At 36.2% G+C, this 19,650-nt stretch overlaps 1 protein-coding gene across 2 annotated transcripts; it reads right to left on the bottom strand.

Moving 5' to 3' along the window:
- Positions 1 to 5,680: 5,680 nt before the first annotated feature.
- Positions 5,681 to 15,946, bottom strand: nap1l4a (nucleosome assembly protein 1-like 4a). Of its 2 annotated transcripts, XM_014005578.1 has the most exons (15): positions 15,802 to 15,900; positions 14,622 to 14,661; positions 14,261 to 14,333; positions 13,107 to 13,251; positions 12,257 to 12,343; positions 11,755 to 11,889; positions 11,588 to 11,659; positions 11,369 to 11,508; positions 11,012 to 11,157; positions 9,997 to 10,016; positions 9,777 to 9,896; positions 9,538 to 9,573; positions 9,352 to 9,405; positions 7,505 to 7,538; positions 5,681 to 7,166 (listed from the first exon to the last, which is right to left on the bottom strand). In XM_014005578.1, exons 2-14 carry the CDS (start codon positions 14,635 to 14,637, stop codon positions 7,533 to 7,535), a joined length of 1,050 nt encoding a protein of 349 aa, XP_013861032.1. In that variant the 5' UTR covers positions 14,638 to 14,661; positions 15,802 to 15,900; the 3' UTR covers positions 5,681 to 7,166; positions 7,505 to 7,532. The 2 variants fall into 2 exon arrangements, with proteins under 2 accessions (XP_013861032.1, XP_013861033.1); XM_014005579.1 differs by lacking the exon at positions 7,505 to 7,538 and having other exon boundaries at positions 15,802 to 15,946.
- Positions 15,947 to 19,650: the final 3,704 nt, after the last annotated feature.

Below are 19,650 nucleotides of genomic sequence, written 5' to 3'. Positions count from 1 at the left end.
CATGACAGCTGGCCAACATTCAAGCCAAGAAAATAAAGTTTGGATTTTTGATTACTGAGTGCTCTTTGATTTTGATGAGGAAAGAGCAACAGAGAATTGACTTTATTATATTTTTCTGCATTTTTTTCTTATTTTAAAGCCAACTAATTGAATTTTTGGGGAAGTTTTTTCTTTAAATGGTTTGCTGGATTGTGCTAAAATATATCTCTAAGATATATTAAATGAAAAAAACTGAGAGAGTAAGTCAGACATTAGAAGTGGATGCTAATGACTCTTTCTAAACATTTTTTCCTTATTTGTTTGGCCTAAATGYTACGTAAACCATAATTTGGAAAACACATTTTTAAATGGATATTGACAGAAATTGGCCTTTGGCTTGGACCAAAGTTTTAATTTCACCTTTCCTTACTGTGTTTGACACCCATGGGCTACAGCAGCAGAAGACCACCAGCCACTTCTTTCAGAACAGAAAACTGAAGCTACAMTTCAACAGCATCACCAATATTTGTAAATAAGAGAATGTGAAAACAGGAKATTGTCATTATAGATGTGCAGCTGACAAACCTGCAGCAACTATACAACATTATCACAACAGTATGGACCAAAGTCTCTGAGGAACGTTGCCAAAACTTTATTGAACTCTGTTCTAACCCAATAAGGTGAAMTTAATACAGAGGCTGGGGACTGTATTGTATGTCAAATAATTATATTGTGAAGAAGGGCATGTTTGTGCACCAAGTTCATCTTTACAAAAAACAGTAAGTTGCCTCCATCAACAGCAGGACAGCCTGAGCTTTTAACACGTGGCAGATCAAGGAGACACTGTAAGAGAATGCAAAGAGGAAGCTGCTAAAGTGACTGTTTGATCTGTGTCATGTTTTACATTATTGTGTATTTAGTTTAGAAAACTGTCGAAAGACTGCGTGAAGCTTGAATTGGAAGGAGAAAATGTTTTGGGATCTGATGTGATGTTCTCCTCGCTGCAGCGAAGAATACACCTTAGAGGTCATAGTGGATTTCTCAGGGAGTCAGTTCAGCTCTGAACACCAACCCAGCATCACGAGCATAAAGACCATCTCTATTCCCTCCTCCTGTGATCCGTGCCTGGCTCACATCACATCCGACCAGGAGGAAAACCCCCACACAGACGACCCTGTTCGCCCTCTCCTTCCTATCCTCGCACGTGCAGAAGCAGCCAAACGCACCTTGAGGTCGGTGGGAGCAGCTGCAGCTTGGAGGGAAGCTGGAAGAAGACTGACCTCTTTAACTTCTGCTGGACGAGGATAACGGCAGCAGGCGTCACTGAGGAATAACTGCACCCTTCTTCCACCCGTCCTTTATTCTGCTGCTGCAAACAGAGAGCTCACCTCCCTGTGAGCTCGTTAGGCTGAATCCTTCTGTGTTTGTTGTTATCTTAAACGCCCTCTTCATCTGCACACCCGTGGACATCAAACAGCCGAGGAGGAGTGAGCGGAGGAGGTCACAGCGGGCCTCGAACAGGCAGCATCATTGTAGCCCTTCCTTTTAGAATGTTTGATTTTTACTCATTTGGCTCGGTGGTGTTTAATCCTGGTCCTCGTCGGCCACTATCCTGCATGTTTTACGTTTCCCTGCTCTTCAGGGGGTCTTCAAGTTCTACAGAAGCCTGTTAATCACTCATTCATTCAGATTAGGTGTGTCGAAGCARGGAAAACGTGCAGGACAGTGGCCCTCGAGGACCAACATTATGTTTCACAGAAAAGAGCCATAAGAATTATCATGAGAAATGATTACAACCATCCATCAAATACGTTATTTTGCAAACTGAAAATTTTGAAATTCTATGATTTGGTTGACTATATTTTACTGTTGATGTACAAGGTTCACAAAAATGTATTAMCTTCCAACATACAGGTAAACTTTGTTAAGAGAGACAGTTGTTATTATCTGAAGGGGATGGAAATGTTTCTGAAGCCATATTTTCGTACTTGCTTGAGAGAAAGATGTACTTTAATCCAGGGTGTAGGATTATGGAATGGACTGGAGGATGATCTTAAAAATGCCAGATCTATTAGGTGTGCAACGAAACAGAAAATTTATGGTTCGGTTCGGTTCAATACTTTAGTCTTACGGTTCAACATTTTTTCAATACAAAAAAGAGAAATTTCCATGCCCCTTTTAACTTGTAATTTATTTAAATTAATTATAAACATTTGTTTAACCTCAGAAGTACAGTTTTTAAATTGAATGTTGCTGAAACAGCAAGTTTCTCAGTGGATCTGCACTCAAAAATACAGCCTAGGTGGAGTAGTCGAACACAGATCCACTAATCCTTCAACACAGAGCATCTTCAGAAGACAAGTTGATAAAATAAATTTTAAAAATCTGTATTGTTCAATACAAGTGTGTACTGAACCTAAAGTACTGTTTGATACGGTTCGGTATGGTTCGATATGGGTACATGTACTGTTGCACCYCTAAGATCTATATATATATATTTAAGAGAGAGATAAAAGCTAGTTTTCTGAAGGTATATGGAAAAGTAAAATGAGAAGCTTTATTAATTGTTGTCTGAGTTGATGTTTTTATTTTTATTTGTATTGTTTTGTAAATTATGTTTTCTTATATTCTGGGGATAAAAGGGGCAGACYTTATAAGATTTATTCTTCTTCTGCTACCTTTCATTTTATTTTGATTTTTTATTTGTGTATTTTCTTTGTTTTTTATTGTATATAGTTATTTTTAATGAAATGAATACATTTTTTGAATTGAATTGAAATTGAATAGAATGGGATATACTTTATTGTCCCTTGCAGGAAATTTGTCTTGAAAAAAGGTAAAAGTATAAGGTATTAGCTGCAAATGCAACCTGGTAAAGCACCAATGTGACACAGAAAGAGCACTGATGCTGGAGTTTAACAGTCTGATTGAAGCTGGAACAAAAGACAGTTTCAGCCTGTTGGTCTCACACCGTGGCCCCTCTGTCTCCTCCCTGATGGCAACAGTTCATATTCAGAGAACAGTGGAGGTTTATGGCCAGTGGATATGATTTTTGCTGCTCTTAATGCTGCTTGTTCATATATGGTCTGTATGGGTTCATTTTCTTTTAAGCCAGTTATTTTCATAGCTGATTTATGAATGTGGACAAGCTTGTTTCTGAGTTAAATTAGCAAACCAAGCTGTGATCCTGTCCCGTATAAAACTTTCCAGTGTGGCCCCACTGGTGTTAAACAGGAACCCAATGAGCCCATTTATCTGGTGAATGACCTGCACTTCTGCAGAACCAGTTTTCACTTTTATGCTCCACCTGTTTTTCATTTGTAATCAGTTTGTGTTAGTCATATTTGTCAGTTACAGCTGTACTGACCTGTTTTACAATTTCACTTGCCTGTATGCYGTCTTAATTTGAACAATCCATCGCTAATAACCGTAAAACAAATATTTCTATTGGAAAAGCAGTTTATAACGTAARAAAATCATTTTTCGTTTGGTTAATACCTTAAAGTTTTCATTTCGCTGTTTTAAAGCTTAGTTGCTTCGACAAGAGTCTGAGTGGGCATTTGGGCCATTGCAACTTCACTGTGCAAATCCATTTTCTGGGCAGTGTTATTTAAAATGCAGAAATGAGTTTTGTGGCACAATCAGACCTTTGTTCCAGCGAGGCGCTCCTCCACCCCACTCAGTAGCCTCAGCATGAACAACGCCTTGTTCACGAGCCTTAAAGCAAAATCCCCCAAATACAGTAAACAGGAATTTAGTTTCCAGTTTCCCTCTGGAGGAACCAGAAATCACAGCTTTAACTTGTTCTTCTCTCTGTAAACTTAGAGACCTGGACGGTGTCATCTCAATATAATCCAGACTTCTATTTTATCACTGTGTTCGCAGACAGAAACATGAACTGAACTCCTGGTGCTGCCGGAGGTGACAGAATGAGAGAGCAGCTGTCAGCACTTTGGAGACAAAAAACAGGTTTATGTGGCCCTGTTCCATGAATTTTTCTTTTTCTTTTTTAAAAACTCTGTCTTTTACAGCAGCAGTAGAGGTAGTTCTGCTCTCTCTGTGAGGAAAAAGTCTGATTCTATGGGCTCAGATTTTAGTCTAATCTAATTTGTACTTGTAAATCTCTAAGTTGATGTTTCCCCAGTGCTGTCTCTGTGATGCAGAACAAACAGCAAGCTTTGCTCCAAGAACTTTCCAGTCATTTTTAAACCATCACCTGATGTTTTAATGTTTTATAATTAATCCAGTGTGACCTTTCGCTGTCCCGTCACATTGTGCTGCAAAAAGCACGTGAATTCATTATCAGAGCACACAGGTCGCTCTCTGGCAAAACCTTCAGCTGGTTGAAAGAAACATGCAGCAGAGGCGGATCTAGGATTTTTAGTAAGGGGCCACAATATTCATAGAGGGGCCAAGTCTTTGTTCAGCATCCTTGCACACAAATCCCTGGTTTTGGTAAGGTGTATATATTTAACCAGTCCCACATTTAAACACTTGTAATTTTACAAAAGCTTGCACAGTAAAATTTCCTTGCCAATTTTACATGCATTTTTACTGTACATGTAAAATACTCTCAAACATGCAGCATGTGAGAGAATCCAGCCATCATTTGTGAGTTGAAAGACTTTTTCTGCAGGATTGTTCAAATTTTAAAAGCAGAAAAAAGAACTTCTGTTCTGCTTGATTCATGCTGGACTTTTCTATTTGGCTCATTTAACGCCTCTAGTGTTTGGACATGGAACTGCACCCAGCATCATCACTCTTGGGCAAACGACTGAGTGACAGGGCAGGGGCACTTCAGTGGGCCAATCAAATTTCAGCAGGGGCCAATGCCCCTGTGGCCCCACCCCTGAGTCCATACGATTTTCAATACGATACGAGTAGATATTGCTCAATGCCACTGACTCAACAAAACCAGCAACATATAACATTTTATTTCATATTTACAATTATAAAACCAAAATGTGTCCAAACGTCTGCTTATATAGACAACAGCATATCCAAAATACTGCTAGCCATTTGCAGTTTACTGATCTGAACAGGATTCACGTATTGTTACACCGCCCCCTAATGGCTGAGGGCATCAATGTTAAAATAAATAAAATCAATACGATAAAAAAAATTGGAGATTTTTATGCTCAGCCCTATTTGTTAACAGGACTTATTTACTACAGGCACTTTGTAGGCTGGAGGAATCAAACTAAAAGTGGGTTTGTTTAAAACTTTAAAACTGACTGTTCTATTAATGTTGAGTCAGCACAATTTTGTGCATCGTTTTCATGTTATTTTTCCACATTTAGCAAAAAACTCTACATTTCTTTTTTTATTTCACCAGATAATTGCTTCTTTTTAAATTTTTTATACTTATCAAAATATTTAACTTTATTCACATTTTCCTCATGAAAATACATTTTCATGTTTTATTTAAAATCATGTCTTATCTAGCATTTTTATTACTATTAGCTCGTGTTTCAGCTTCTGCCATCATTTAGAATTATACTTTTGAGCATTTTGACAGAAAACGTCATTTATGTATTTTAAAACTTTCCCCTTGAAATTACCACAAAAACAAATCAGACAACCGAGACATTTTGAACGTTTTGCTGAAATACATTCTTTAAAGGAATATATTTGTGACCCCCTTTGTAAAACAGACCCCAAAACTTGTCACAAAGATAAAAATGAAGGCTTAAAACGCAGCTCCATGTCACACATCTTTAATAGAATATCTTAACTAACTCTGTACAAATTGAAAAGAAATACTGCGCAAGTAACAAATTGTGAATAAGAACCAGTTAAGGCCATTGCTAGCACACGGTCCAATGTGGTCGATTAATGTCAACCGTGGCTTGCAGAGATCCGTCGAATGAAATGTACAATCATTTCTTATTAAAAAAAAGGGTGGGGGGTTGTGGATTTAATTCACTATGACTGAAGACTGTTCAGGCTAAAGTTTCCAAATGAACGGCCAGAAAACCATTAGCAGAATGGGAAATACATTGGCACCCTGTTCCATTTTAATTGTCCCCACAAACATTCCACTGAATTATTAGACAATAATAGATTTAAATATTAAACTGTAATTGTTCAGTTAGATTACACCGGTTAATAACAGTTGGCAAATGGTTTTATAAAAACAGGACGGTGTGTTTTTACATTTGGCTTCTTGGCAACAAAGCTTACATTTTTTCGAGCTTCCTGTCCACATCCCATCACAAACACAACAGTTGTTAAGAAACAGACACAAAACAAGAAATAATACAAAAAAATTGAGGGTTCACTACCATTTGCTTATGTCTGTCAACTTTGAAAGGGGAATTCAGCACAATCCAGACTAAATCAACAAAAAGAAATGTGTTAAACTTCTTCTGGTTAACACACAGGTAAAGACAATGAATATATTTAATGAATGCAATCTTTAGTGAAATACCTGCATGTTATAATCTTATAGGGCTTTTAATAAACCTGGCAAGAGGAATCTTTAAATGCTAAGAAAAACCATTAAAAAGCAACTTGGCAGTTTTATTATGTTGTTGATCTTAAAAGGATTTAAACCAGTGTGAACAAACCTATGAATCCCCTCAAACGTTAACATTTTATACAGCGTCAAGATACTAGAATAAATAGTTCAGTGACACAATGAACATTTAAAAAGTGAAGGAAATTCAAAGTAATACATTGTAAGTCTCAAAAATGACCATAAGAACAGAAAAACTAACCCAGTGACAGATAATCTAACTTGTTCAGCAGTTTTCTGGTAAACTCACTTTGCTTGTTTGCTATTAAAAAACCCTGAGTAACTGATTTATTTATGAACAATTGGGAACTCGTTTTCTATTTTCTCCATATTATTCCGAGTTTTTAAGTAGATACCGACCTTAAAGAAGACTGTCTATATGTGACACCTTTTGCAGTTTCATTAGTAGTCAAGTCAATTCTTGCTCAAGTTCGAAGGAAGCTGAATAAAACGGGTGAGATGGGCGCAAGACAGAAGAAAATAAAGTCATGCACAGTAAAAATGCAGGTTGGAGTTCCATAGCGTCCTATGAGAGTTTGTAAAAGGGCAGATCCTGTAAGAGTCAGAGGTCTTGTGGATTGGCTGAGAACAGAATTGATGAACAGCAGGTTCCCACCCCTGATCATCCAGATTACTGCTGCTTGCACTCGGCAGGCTGAGGCTGTTCTTTCTGCAGACAACATGGAGAAAAACACAAGTTTAAAAAATAGCAAGAGACGATGAAGGCTTTCAGTATCAACTAGCAGCCAGAAGAAAGCAAATGGAGAAAAATGAAAGCATCTGAGCTGGTAAAACAAAGAACAATGCTAGAAACTGGGGTGAGAATACAGAAGGGAAGGCTAAAAGATGGAGAGAAAACAGGACAGAGGCCTATTTTACCCAAGACATAAACCGAAGGTTGAAAACGCCTTGAACTACAAGAAGGGAATAATAAATGCAGTCAAAAGAAAGCAAGTTGTTTACACAACAGCCACCGTAGAAGAACATGATGCTCTTCCTCTCCCTTACCTAGAAATGCATGGATGAGAATGTTTGATTATGCCTGTAATGAAGGGGAAATCCAGGGGAAGGGAAAGACAACAGTGTGAAAAGGTTTAATTGTAACTTTTTAGAGATGAAAGTGAGCACACAGTGAAACATTGGCAAGGTTCATCAATGAGAACTCTGACTTCCTGGAGCAAAACTCAGTAACTTCTGGGTAAAAGTAGGAGACGGGGGGAAAACGCACTTCACCAAGAACAAATAAAACCGAGAAACAGAAAACAGCCTTGGTGACTATTGTTTACAGGGTGCAGAGACCTAAATAAAACATCATATATATATATATTAGGGCTGCACAATATATTTAACATTTATCGTCATTGCAATAATAGCCTGTTCAATATGCGTATCGCAACAACTGCATAAACTGCAATAAATGGCTGACTCAAAAATTTGCATTTATGCTTCTTGTCATTCAGTTGGAAGCTTGAAATATTTCACCAATCAAATAGAGTCTCATGTATTTGGTCAATTAAAAAAAAAAAAAATCAGGCTGAAATGGAAATGGTTATTTTTTTATGTTGTTTTTTTGGGTTTTGAACCCAGAGCAGAAAGATGAACACTACATACATACGTATTTTTTCATTTATCGCAAGTCATATCGTCATCACAATATTAAGCACTGTTATCGCACATCGCAGGTTTTCCTAATATCTTGCAGCCCAAATAAACAAATAAATAAATAAATACATATACATGTTTTTAGCTCAATTTTCAAAATAAATGTCTTTCAGGGTAAGAATTCGGCTGATGCTAAGGCCAAGGGACTAGTTGAATCCCTGGTATCAGCCTCACACACGCACCCCCCCCCCCAAATTAAAAAAAAAAACTAAATTATATAAACACAAAAGTACCAACATCAGTAAAATGTCTTTAAGAACAACAGATTAATTCTTAAAAGACCTAAACAAACAGAGAAGTTGACTCACAGACAATGTGAGCATCTGACTGAGCCTTTTTTCACTTTGATGTGATTTTTACTTATTTGATGTCTGAAATAAGAAAAGACTACAGAAAACTATTATTACTGTAGGTAAGGATAAGATTTAGTCCTGGTTTTATTCTTATATTTATTAGGGCTGTGTGTTGGCAAGAATTTGGCGATACGATACATATCATAACAGAGGGGTCACGATACGATATATCCTGATATATTACGATACTGTAAGCAAGGCAATATATTGCGATATATTGTGATTTTTTTTTTGTCCAAAAATTCTATTAAATAAAAACCTCTTACTGAAAAAAAAGCTAATGTTTACTTACAATAATAATGCTACCCTTACTCTCTGGCGCTCAAGAGGTAGAGGAGCCAAATGGCTGGCTCACTGCTGCCTGCTAGTGGTCATAGGCTGAACTAAAACAAAAATGAACAGTTGGCAAGAAGGTTGACATTTTAAACCTTAATTAAAAATCGATACAGGGCTTTAGAATATCGATACAGTATCGGGAAATGAAATATCGCAATATTTCAGTGTATCGATATTTTCTTACACCCCTAATATTTATATGTTTATTATATTGCTCTTTTAACAAATTTTAACTGTTTTTTTTTTTTTTGCTGTTTTTTTATATTATAACATCAAAGAAGTTGTGTTGTGTCGACATGTACAATAAAGCACAACACATTTTGGGGCACTCATCACATTTGAAAGCAAAWGTTTAGCCCTAAAACAAGTTCTGTCTTGACTGTCTAGTTTGGCCTGTTCAGTTGTGTGTAAAAAAAAGGCATTGTAGAAAAAAAAAAAAAAGCAAGATTTTTAAAATGTATGTATTGAAAACAAAAACACAAAAAACACGTGATGCCAACTGACCTTGGGGTCAAAGTCTCCCTCATCATCATCTTCATCACCATCCTCATCTTGTTCCTGAGACACAAAGGAAAACAACACAAAATGAGAAAAGCAGCCTGTGAGGACTGTGATAGTTCAAAGGTCAGGCTGGTGTGTGTGTGTGTGTTATTTCAGATCTAATACAGTATTAAAAAGGTGATTACTAACCTCTTCATCTCCTTCTTCCAGCTCCTCTTCTTCAAACTGCAAAAAAGCAAAACAATCAAGATTGAAAAGAACGAAGAAAAAAAGCACACTCAATGGTCAATATGAGCTCAGCTTCTCCCATATTATGAGTCAAAGTCTGGATCTTCTTTGTGTGTGTGTGTGTGTGTGTGTGTGTGTGTGTGTGTGTGTGTGTGTGAGAGAGAGAGACAGAGAGAGAGAAAGTGAAAAAGAGTACTTACACTCTCGTCATCTTCCATGGCTTCACCAGTGAAGTACAGGACTGCTCTGGGAACTATTCTTTCACGGAAGAAATGACCAATCTCAAAGTCTGTTGCTAGGGTGAACTCTGAGTCTTCGTCCTACAAAACAAGGTTTTATTCATAGCAACAAATCACACAACACAAACCTGAAGGTGTAACATTTATTTAAAAAAAGAAAACTTTTAAACATTTTACTCACCAATTCTCCATCTGGTGAAGCTGTAAGGTAAAAAAAACACAGCAACATTTTTTAAGTATCTGACATTAGATTTCTTGGGACAGCTTTCAGATTATTAAAAGGTTACAATCTGAAATGTATTTAAACATAGAAGTTAATGCTTGTTGCAATGACAACATTCACACGAGGTCTCAATGAACTTCAACATCAAATTTAGATTAAACAAGCTCCTCTAATGAAGTCTGCCCAGCTGATTGTACATCTCCTTTCGTGCTTTATTTTGAATTATTAGTGCCTTTAAGGGGTTTGCCTTTTTAAAACTATAAACAGATTTTTTTTAGAATCCCATTAAACATGTTCAGTTTCTACTATTCTCTATTTATGCCGAAGAAAAATATGTCTGAGGAAACATACAATAAAAGAAAAGTCAATTAACCATTATTTATCATGTGAGCAATGAATAATTCAATCATTTCTCAGATCTCGAGTCTGATCACCTAAATGAACCAGACACACACAGATGTTTATATTCAGTTACACACTGAAGCTACAGCTGGATTAGTCATTGCACAACCAATGCCTCCAAAAAACTCAGTACAAGTCCTGGCAAATGACAGAAAAAACAACTGACAATACAATTAGTGAAGCATCACGTATTCCTACAGATTTTTATAGAAGAATTATTCATTTGTGAAATGTTTTAATAAAATTATTGCTGGTTTTGTCCAATTCATTATTAAAAAAAAAATAATTCACTCATTTCATTTCTATGTGGGCCAATATGATTAAAACTTCTGAAGCACTGACAAGCTCATGTATAAATTTCTAAGATGACCTGAAATACAAAGTCCAGTTTAAGTGGGAAAATGATGGGTGGATTCTACAAAATGTAAAAGTCTAGTGCCACCTGCTGTAGAGTTTCGTTCAATTCAGGACCAACAAGATACACAATCAGGCTGCTTCACCACCCACATCTGAACACAGATCCAATATACTTGTGTAATAAACACAACATAGTGTTTTAATGCATCCTCACCTTTGATAGGGTTAAAGAAGTTGAAGAACGAGTCATTTGGGACCTGTTTTGTAACGGTGCGAACAGTGCCACGACCTTTATGCTTCTGCTTCTTCTTAATAGTTTTCACCGTCACATCCTTCCCTTTGTGCCAATCTATCTGACATCTAGAGAGACAAAGTGTAGAAAAGTGAGTAGCAGCAAAAACAAAGATGAGGCGAATATGAAACGATAAGAGAAAGATCAGTAAGGCTCTGGGATGCAAAGCCAGAAAGATTTAACAAAAATGTATTAGCAACCAGATAAAATATAGTTTTTATCTTAAACATCTAAAAAAATTAACTCTTCAAAAGCAGAGCAGCATGTTTTTACACTCACCCTTCACAGTTGATGATCTCTGGGCCCTCAAATGAGAAAGGCTCTGATGGATCCGGCTCTGATTTCATCTTGTAGACTTTTGTGAGGACTGCATTGTTGAAGTAGCCATTGGGCTCAAAGTGGAACTCTAAAGTGAAACTCTGAGAGAAAGATCAGTAAGACTCTGAATTTTAAATAGCTCACAGCATTGTTTTGATATAGATGAATGCTGATACTGACCATCGGCTGTCCTGGTTCAGAAAATTTGACTTGAATATCTTTCAGATGCTTTAGGATGGGCTCATCATGTTCCTATTAAAAACACGTCATGAGTCAGGCCAAAAAGACACGACACTATTCAGAAATGTGGCGAGACTTGTTGAGTAGGAGATGAATCGACGTAGTACCTGCAGCATGTCACTGAGCATGTCCACACTCTTGAAAATGGTGAGCCAGAACTCAGGGATGCCCTTCGGGTCTTCCTCTGGCTTGGCTTCCTCTTTCTTTGCATCCTCAATTGTAGCTTTTTCCTTTACTTCCTCCTAATGGCAGAGAAAATAAAATTCACTTCTTTATATACAAGGGTGGAAATTTCWACTCAGACAGACCAATTACAGAAAGTACAGACCAATTAAGCAACAAAGTAGTAGTTATTTCATAGTAGAAGTAGGTATTTTCTACACTTAAACATTAACCTTAACTGTAATTTCAAAATTTTGTTATATTTATAATAATATAAAGTTATGAAATTGTGTTATTTCCGTAACATGGTATTTCTAATACTTTGACAAACTCAATGTTGGCTTCATCCTCATCTCATTCTTGACAATCACTTGTAGTTTAAGAAAAAAAAAAGGCTTCCAGAGAAAACTTGACACATWAAACAAAACAAACAAAAAAAATACTTACAGCTAGTTCCTCCTCTTCATCTCTGTCACTGTGCCATTCACACTCCTCATCTGTGGGTTCCACCGCTCCTGTGACRATATCTCGTCTCTGTGACACAACATACAAACTTTATCAGAAATTTTGTGACTGTTTTAAATTTATTTATTTTAAATCATTCCTAAGCTTCCACAAGCAAGCTCAGCGCTCAGCAGTGCTGCGGGAGTTGGTGTGAAGAGCTCAGGTCTGGATCTGCTATTCTAGATGGCAGCAACCAAAATCAGAAACTGTTTTTTTTTTTTTACTATTTATACAACATTCACATCCTTAAATATCTGACATATTGTTCAAAGATTGTTTAAAAATGATACCCCTTAAAGATTCTGTTAGCATACTRGTTTTAAAAATGATGTGCTGCTGAAATCTTCATCAGTAAACGTCTAAACAAATTTACCTTTCATGGCAAATTTCTTACTTGGCTAGAAATCTGGGAGAGATACAAGACATGAGACCTGAATTTAGTGCGGTTTCATTTCTGCTTGAACCAGTACACTGGTCATTGAAGAGAGATTGACAGACACACATGACATGAACACAGTAGCGACAGGTGCAGCAGGACTACAGCTGTCACTCTCTCCCGAGTGTTTAAGAATGGCACGGCTCTTGTCACGGTCTCTGGAAATAGCTTTGACTGACAAAGACACAGCCGACTACTCGTTAGGACGGTTTTCTATTTAGCACTAAAGAAACACCCTCAAAGATCTCAGATTGGATCAGTAAGGAGAACCCAGTGCCCAAACAAAACTACTAAATCTTTTTTTTATTTAAACAGTTTAATGTTATAGTGTTAGGAAATAATATTAAAGAAATGTACCTTGTCAAACAGTGGATGATAAAGAGCTGCATACTTTCTCTCCAGCTCATGGACCTCTTCGTAGAATTTAGCTTCTATGTTAGCGCACTGCACCTGTAGCCTTTTCAGAGCGTGCACTCGCCTCTTCACTGCTTTGGGGAGCATGCTTTGTTAGAAGAAAAACAAACGGACATATGTGATTCACAATCTTCTAGAAAATTAAGATTGTTTGATCTTTAACATTTAAACTTTTAATATGCAAACTTTGCTTCATTGCATTTTAGGGTAGCTGTATAAATGAATGCCTGAAGTATTGAGTTTAAAAATTAAACGTTTTATTGCAGCAAAAGATGCAAACAGTTACAAAGTTTTTTCTTTTGCTCTACTAATTTGTCAGAAACAAAATATAAATAGCGCTCCATTGATATTGTAGCAAACTAGATGCATCCTAATCAAAACAGGAATAATTTTGCACCTCATTAGTGACAGGAAATAAAAAATTACTTTGAAACTATGTAGATCTAGTAAAAGATAAATGACTGATTATGTTCTGACCGCAGTGAAACAAAGTCCCAAACCCAAACATCTAGTAATGATCAAATAAAGTTAAATTACGTACTAAGGTTGGGCAATATTGGCAAAAATAAATATTCACAATTAATTGTGGCATTTAGTCAATAATGACAAATAGATGACAATTGTACTTGAATGTTTTTGACTCTGAATTAGTTACACTTTGTTGTAAAATTATACTTTCAAATCATCAGTCAAACTAACTTCTTCATTTAAGAGGTTAAAATAGTGAGCTGTGAATTGAAGTCCACCTTTTCAACAATATGGAGTAGCAGCATATTTAGTTAACAATAAGCCATGGGCTCACTCGATAGTGAGGGTGAGTCTCACACAGAAAATATGTCACTACGTGGTACTAATTACAAAGTGACAAATAATTATTATTGACAGTTTTTCTGACAAACTGCACATGACGCAATTTTGCCCAACTCTATTACATAGCGTATTAAATATGCTTCACTATGCCACTGGTTGAGGTTGAGTATGTACATTAGTGAAATACTCCGTATCAAGAAACCGACAGTCTGCAACTGAATTGTGAAGATAGCAAGGATGTAAATCTCTATCAAACGCACAAGAAACAACAAATCATCTGCACAAACCTTTCTGCAAAGTTGCCGCTGCCAGGTTTGTCTGTCTGTCCTCCTGGATTTGGCATCACAAGATCTCCTTTAACTGTCAACACAAGTCATTACCAAATAAACCTTGTAATATTAATGATCATTAGACTGACTAACTTGAAAACGCCTGTTAAATCTTAGCTTGTTTTTCACTAAACCTTAAAGTGAAAAACTGATCAATATTATTTAACTGATAACACCTTTGAGATTTTAGAAAATATTTCTGATTTTGTGCTAATCACAAGCAAACAAACTGAGTTTATATTATAAAATTATTTTCTTAAATATGTTTACAAGTAGACATTTTTCCACTTTATAAATGCTACTTGGCGTCTGCTTTTACCTTTACTGACATCCATGATGACCAAGTGTCTGTCCTTCCTCTGTTAAAAGCCAAACATTATTTTAGAACAGTCATTATGAAGAAAAAAAAAAGGCACAGTCATTATGAGCTACAACACTGACTCGGTAATAAGGAGGAGAATGAGTTAACATTAAAGTGATAATGAAAAACCAGCTGTTTCATCATCTGTGATCCTTAGCATAACCCGGCAGTCAGTGACACATTTTCATTTTTTAAAACTGATATTTGCAAAAACAGCACACTGATGAATCGTCAGAAACCAAAGAAAGCGTTAGACAGACACGCTAAGCTAACTTTGACAGATTATAATCAACCCTGGTGTTGCCTAAGCGCAGCCCTGTGACGTATGAACACGATAATGGCAGCTGCGGTTTGCTAAAGAAGAGTTAGCATATCCTTTTACGATATAAAACATGTCAGACGATACCAACAGACAAAGTGGACGTTTATTAGCACTTCACGCTTAACTTACCCGAAAGCACTTTGATACGTGGTTATGGGCGGTGACTGAAAGCTGACAGGCTAACCGGTGTTGTGCCTTAAAGCGCCCCTACTGTCAAAATCRGCCTGTTCACATGCTATGCACTAATGCACTGTAAGGCGGTTGTATACGATATAGATAAAGTGAAAAATGCCTTCAATTATTTATGTTTATCGGAATAAATTAAAAAAACACAACTTTCTACAATTCGATTATTTCAACATAAGGCGCCTTTTCAAGGCAGGCTACGCTGTCTTGACATTGAGCGGTCGGAAAAATCGGGACACATTTTTTAGCACTACTCCAAACCTGTTAGCTTGCTAGCCAGAAACTGAGGCAGCATGCTATGAACAATGCTTTCGCAACCAACAAGTGTGCGGTTTAGCACTTTTATCGTGCACATTGTAGACCAACGCGTAGTATCTTAACGCAGGACAGTGCGAAGTATATTACATTTTACATTATATGACTTGGGAAGACCATTATAAAATTGTAAATTACCGCTACCCGGCCGTTGGTTTGAGCTAATCGTCAGGCTACTGTTAGCTCGCGGATTAACAGAATCACCACGAAAACTACCAACAGTCAGTTTGATTAGGTTTACAGTCAGCGAATATTATACAGATGAAGCATAAAACAGTGGTATTAAAATATCTCGTTTTTTAAAAACAAGCGTACCTCTTGACGAGCGGAATTCTTGCTGGTTTTCTCACTCACGCGTCTTTGCTTCTGCTCCACGAGAGCGAAACACCCGCATCCCAGTATCCTGGATTCTGATTGGGCAGCTCTAACGAGGCATAGTGGTGCATTCAAGTGCCTAGTTAAAATGTGCACCTTTTAGGAGCACTCTTGAATGCCTGTTTGTATGGCTACTACAAGACTAATGGAAGCACGCACACGCACGCACGCGCGCGCGCGCGCACACACACACACAACGACAACAAAAAACAAACAAACAAACGTGTAAACAAATTAAAATATCTAAAATAAAACCAGTCAATAACTTTCCATGAATGTACCTGTGTATAAAATGCATGTAGCATTGTTTTTAGAATTTATTTTGTTTTTGACCCATTTCATGGCCTTTTATTTTATGTGAGATGTTCATAGCCTACTTCATGTTTGCATGTAAACAGGATTGCAAAAGAAACTGATGAAATTCATTGTGATTTGTCACACAGATGCATCGGATGTTGAAAGATTTGTAAGCAACTTGTCGGAGTTATTATCAATATTTTTTGCCRTAAACCTGGCCGTAAGGATTAATTCTCACAGCTAAACACAGAAACGGGAGCGTGGTAAAAACAAGCTGCATGAAAAAAAAAATGTTGGCGTTATATCACTTATATCTACACTTCAAGTGTCTATAGACAGGCTATAGAAAAATAGTGGCTGAGAAATGACTCATTTTAGCTTCTAGAGGATGATAACAAAATGATAAAAGTGGAAAAATTATGAAAAGGCCCAAACTGGAACATGACCTGAATCCAAAGAGGTTTGAAAAAGGATTGCTGTATCTCATACCAAAGTAGGTTTATAGCAGCTTGAAAATTAACGTGTGTGTGTGTGTGTGTGTGTGGGGGGGGGGGGGGTTCCAATGTGGAACATTTAGTCAGTGCAGTATTGTGGCATCATTGTGAAAAACAAAGGTGTCGGATTCTGCTCTTCATGACTAACCGTCACAATCATCCAGAAAATCCATACGATGCCAGAAAAAGAACAAAAACTGCAATTGATTTGGTAAAATAAAATAATAAAAATAACAAATGCAAAACCTTAATTTTTGAAGAACTTTGTCCCATCAATTTGTTCTTTTCTTCTTAAACACCAAACTGGTCACTGTTTTATTATTTTATTCTTAATATCTTATCAGTTTCTCATTGTCACTTTTTAAAATCTTCCTTTCTTTTTTTATTCACCCCCTTAATTGCTTGAATTCAGAAGTTAAGTAAAATCTTGTTATCTATCTATCTCATATAATGTACATTTCAATCTATGCAAAATGAATAAATAAATTAAATATCTCAATGTTAATAATAATATTCATGCATTGTCTTCACTCTATTTGTAGACCACAAGAGGGCTTCATCCACCCATGCATGCATGCTTTGTATGAGACACTGACTGTATTAGTGTTAAAAACAAACAAACAAACAAACAAACAAACAAACAAACAAACAAACAAACAAATAAATAAATAAATAAAATTCAATGTGCACTGTAAAAAATGAAATGTTGGATTTACTTAACCATGTTATGTTACCTGGTTCCACTTAACTGAGTTGAGTAAATTCAAAGAAATATACCAGTTTTTTAGCCAAAGAACATGAGTATGTTGCTTTGAATTTACTCAACTCAGTTAAGTGGAACCAGGTAACATAACATGGTTAAGTAAATCCAACATTTCATTTTTAGAGTGTGGCTATCATGTATTCAGACATTAAATAACTTGTGTTTATCTTTTTGGGCTTTGTATTGGAAGCACACACACACACACACACACACACACACACACACACACACACACACACACTAAGCATTTATAATGCACATTTGAATAATTTTATTTATTGCCGTAATATTTGCCAAACATGTTATTAAGTATTTAAAATCCCAAATAAAATAAAATAAAACATATTCTGAAACAGAAAAAAGAATACTTTAAAATGTTTACAATCAAAATGAAGTAAAAAAATTCTGTTTGAGACGGACAAACATGGGCTGAATTTTTAATACAAATAAAATGTGTAAAAGTCAAACTGACATGGTTGTGAGTCTACTCTGAGTGGGAACATCTTATAGATTCTGCAAAAAAATACATATTTGAGTAATTAAACATTTATTTTTACAAACCAGTGTTTCAGAAAGTGTATTTGCTGCATTTTGAATGAAGACGATAGAAGTGCTAAAGTTATTAACTGACCTGTTTTGTCAAAATATTGAGGTTCTTTTGTCAGATTCAATAATTATTTGAAGGAAGCGTTTCATTACCTGCTGTGACAAAAAATACTTTAAAGTGGAAATGAGAAAGCTTCTTGCAAATTAACATCTGCTTTTCTCACTTATCATCGGAAACTGTCTGAAATTAGAAAATTCACTGGCTTTTAAAATCATAATTGGTCAGAAAAATGGTTTTTGTCATCAAAATGTTCAGCCGCAACCTAAAACATAAGACGTCCATAATACGGAACATCTTGTTGACTTTCTCTCTGTTCAAGTGTTCCAGCATAATATGGTGCACATTAAATGTATTTTTTTGTGGAAGTGGCCTGGTGTGGGAACAGACATAAAGTCTAAAATCCGGTCTACTCTCTGTTTGCTATCAACCACTGCAAAGCCTGCACACTTGAGAGGAAGTGACAGCGCTGAGGGCCCTCAGGGTAGGATTGTTGTGACCAGGCTCTGTGCTTGTCACACTGTGACATTTACCAGAAGAGTCTGTACCCACAGAAGAAATCAGATGTGATTGTGTAGCATTTAGGAAGGAACAGGATTTTACAAATCACTGTAAAACAGTTGTTCATTTAGATTTTATTATTTTATAGACAAATAATACAGGACACAAAACAGAAAGATTGTTTTGGTGACCTGCTCTTTCTTGAGATAATGGTTTTTTATATTAAACTTGCAGTTTTTGCACAAAGTTGTACGTAGCTGCAGATCACCCACCTCATATGTTTAGGTCCTGTCCTTTTAATATGGTAAAGAACACACGGCTCTACAAATGGGCTATAGCTTATTTGTTTTTGTTTTTTCTGATTKTGCACATGTTTTCCATGCAGAAGATGTGGATGGAAACACAAATAAATACTCAAATAACAAAAAAATAAAAATGGCAGAAAAGATAAAATAAACTGACTGATCAATGTTTTCATGCATTTCTGAGTGAACCAATTGAAGTCTATAGAAAAAACATCATCACAGCTTTCTAATTTATTGTTTTTTTGAGTTTTATACAAATCATCTGCCTATTGACCCTCTGCCTGCATTGATTTCCTGGTTTTTCTTTATATCTCAGAAACAAACAAGAAATCAATAAGCTTTCTCTTCCAAACGCATGAAGGTTTTTATTTTTATATTTATTCTGTTGATAACTCTGTAAGTGTTAGCCACATAAAGGTAAATGCATCTTATGAAACTGTAATTCTAACTTTTAATTTGTGCAGCAAAAACACTGACAAAGTGTTCATGAGCAAAACRTTGAACAACACAATACTTCACAAGTACAGTATACACTGTGGTACAGGAAGAAAAAAAGTACTTAATCTTTAACAGAAGATTCTCTGATCAGATCTACCCTCTCTTTTACAAAATTAAGTTATTCTAAAGCGGTTTCTCAACTCAGGGGCTGTGGTCTACCTAGACTGTGGCCCACCGAGGTCATGCACCGAAAAAAAAAAAAACTTTTGGGTGTAGTAACTTTATTTAATTATTCTTTTAAATTTTACAAAAAAAAATCATCTTAATCTTTAACAGAAGATTCTCTGATCAGATCTACCCTCTCTTTTACAAAATTAAGTTATTCTA

This window comes from Austrofundulus limnaeus, unplaced genomic scaffold (genome assembly GCF_001266775.1).
Source record: "Austrofundulus limnaeus strain Quisiro unplaced genomic scaffold, Austrofundulus_limnaeus-1.0 Scaffold31, whole genome shotgun sequence".
Classification (NCBI taxonomy): Eukaryota; Metazoa; Chordata; class Actinopteri; order Cyprinodontiformes; family Rivulidae; genus Austrofundulus; species Austrofundulus limnaeus.
Note: the sequence above shows the minus strand (reverse complement) of the source record. Positions and strands in the feature narration are given on the sequence as shown.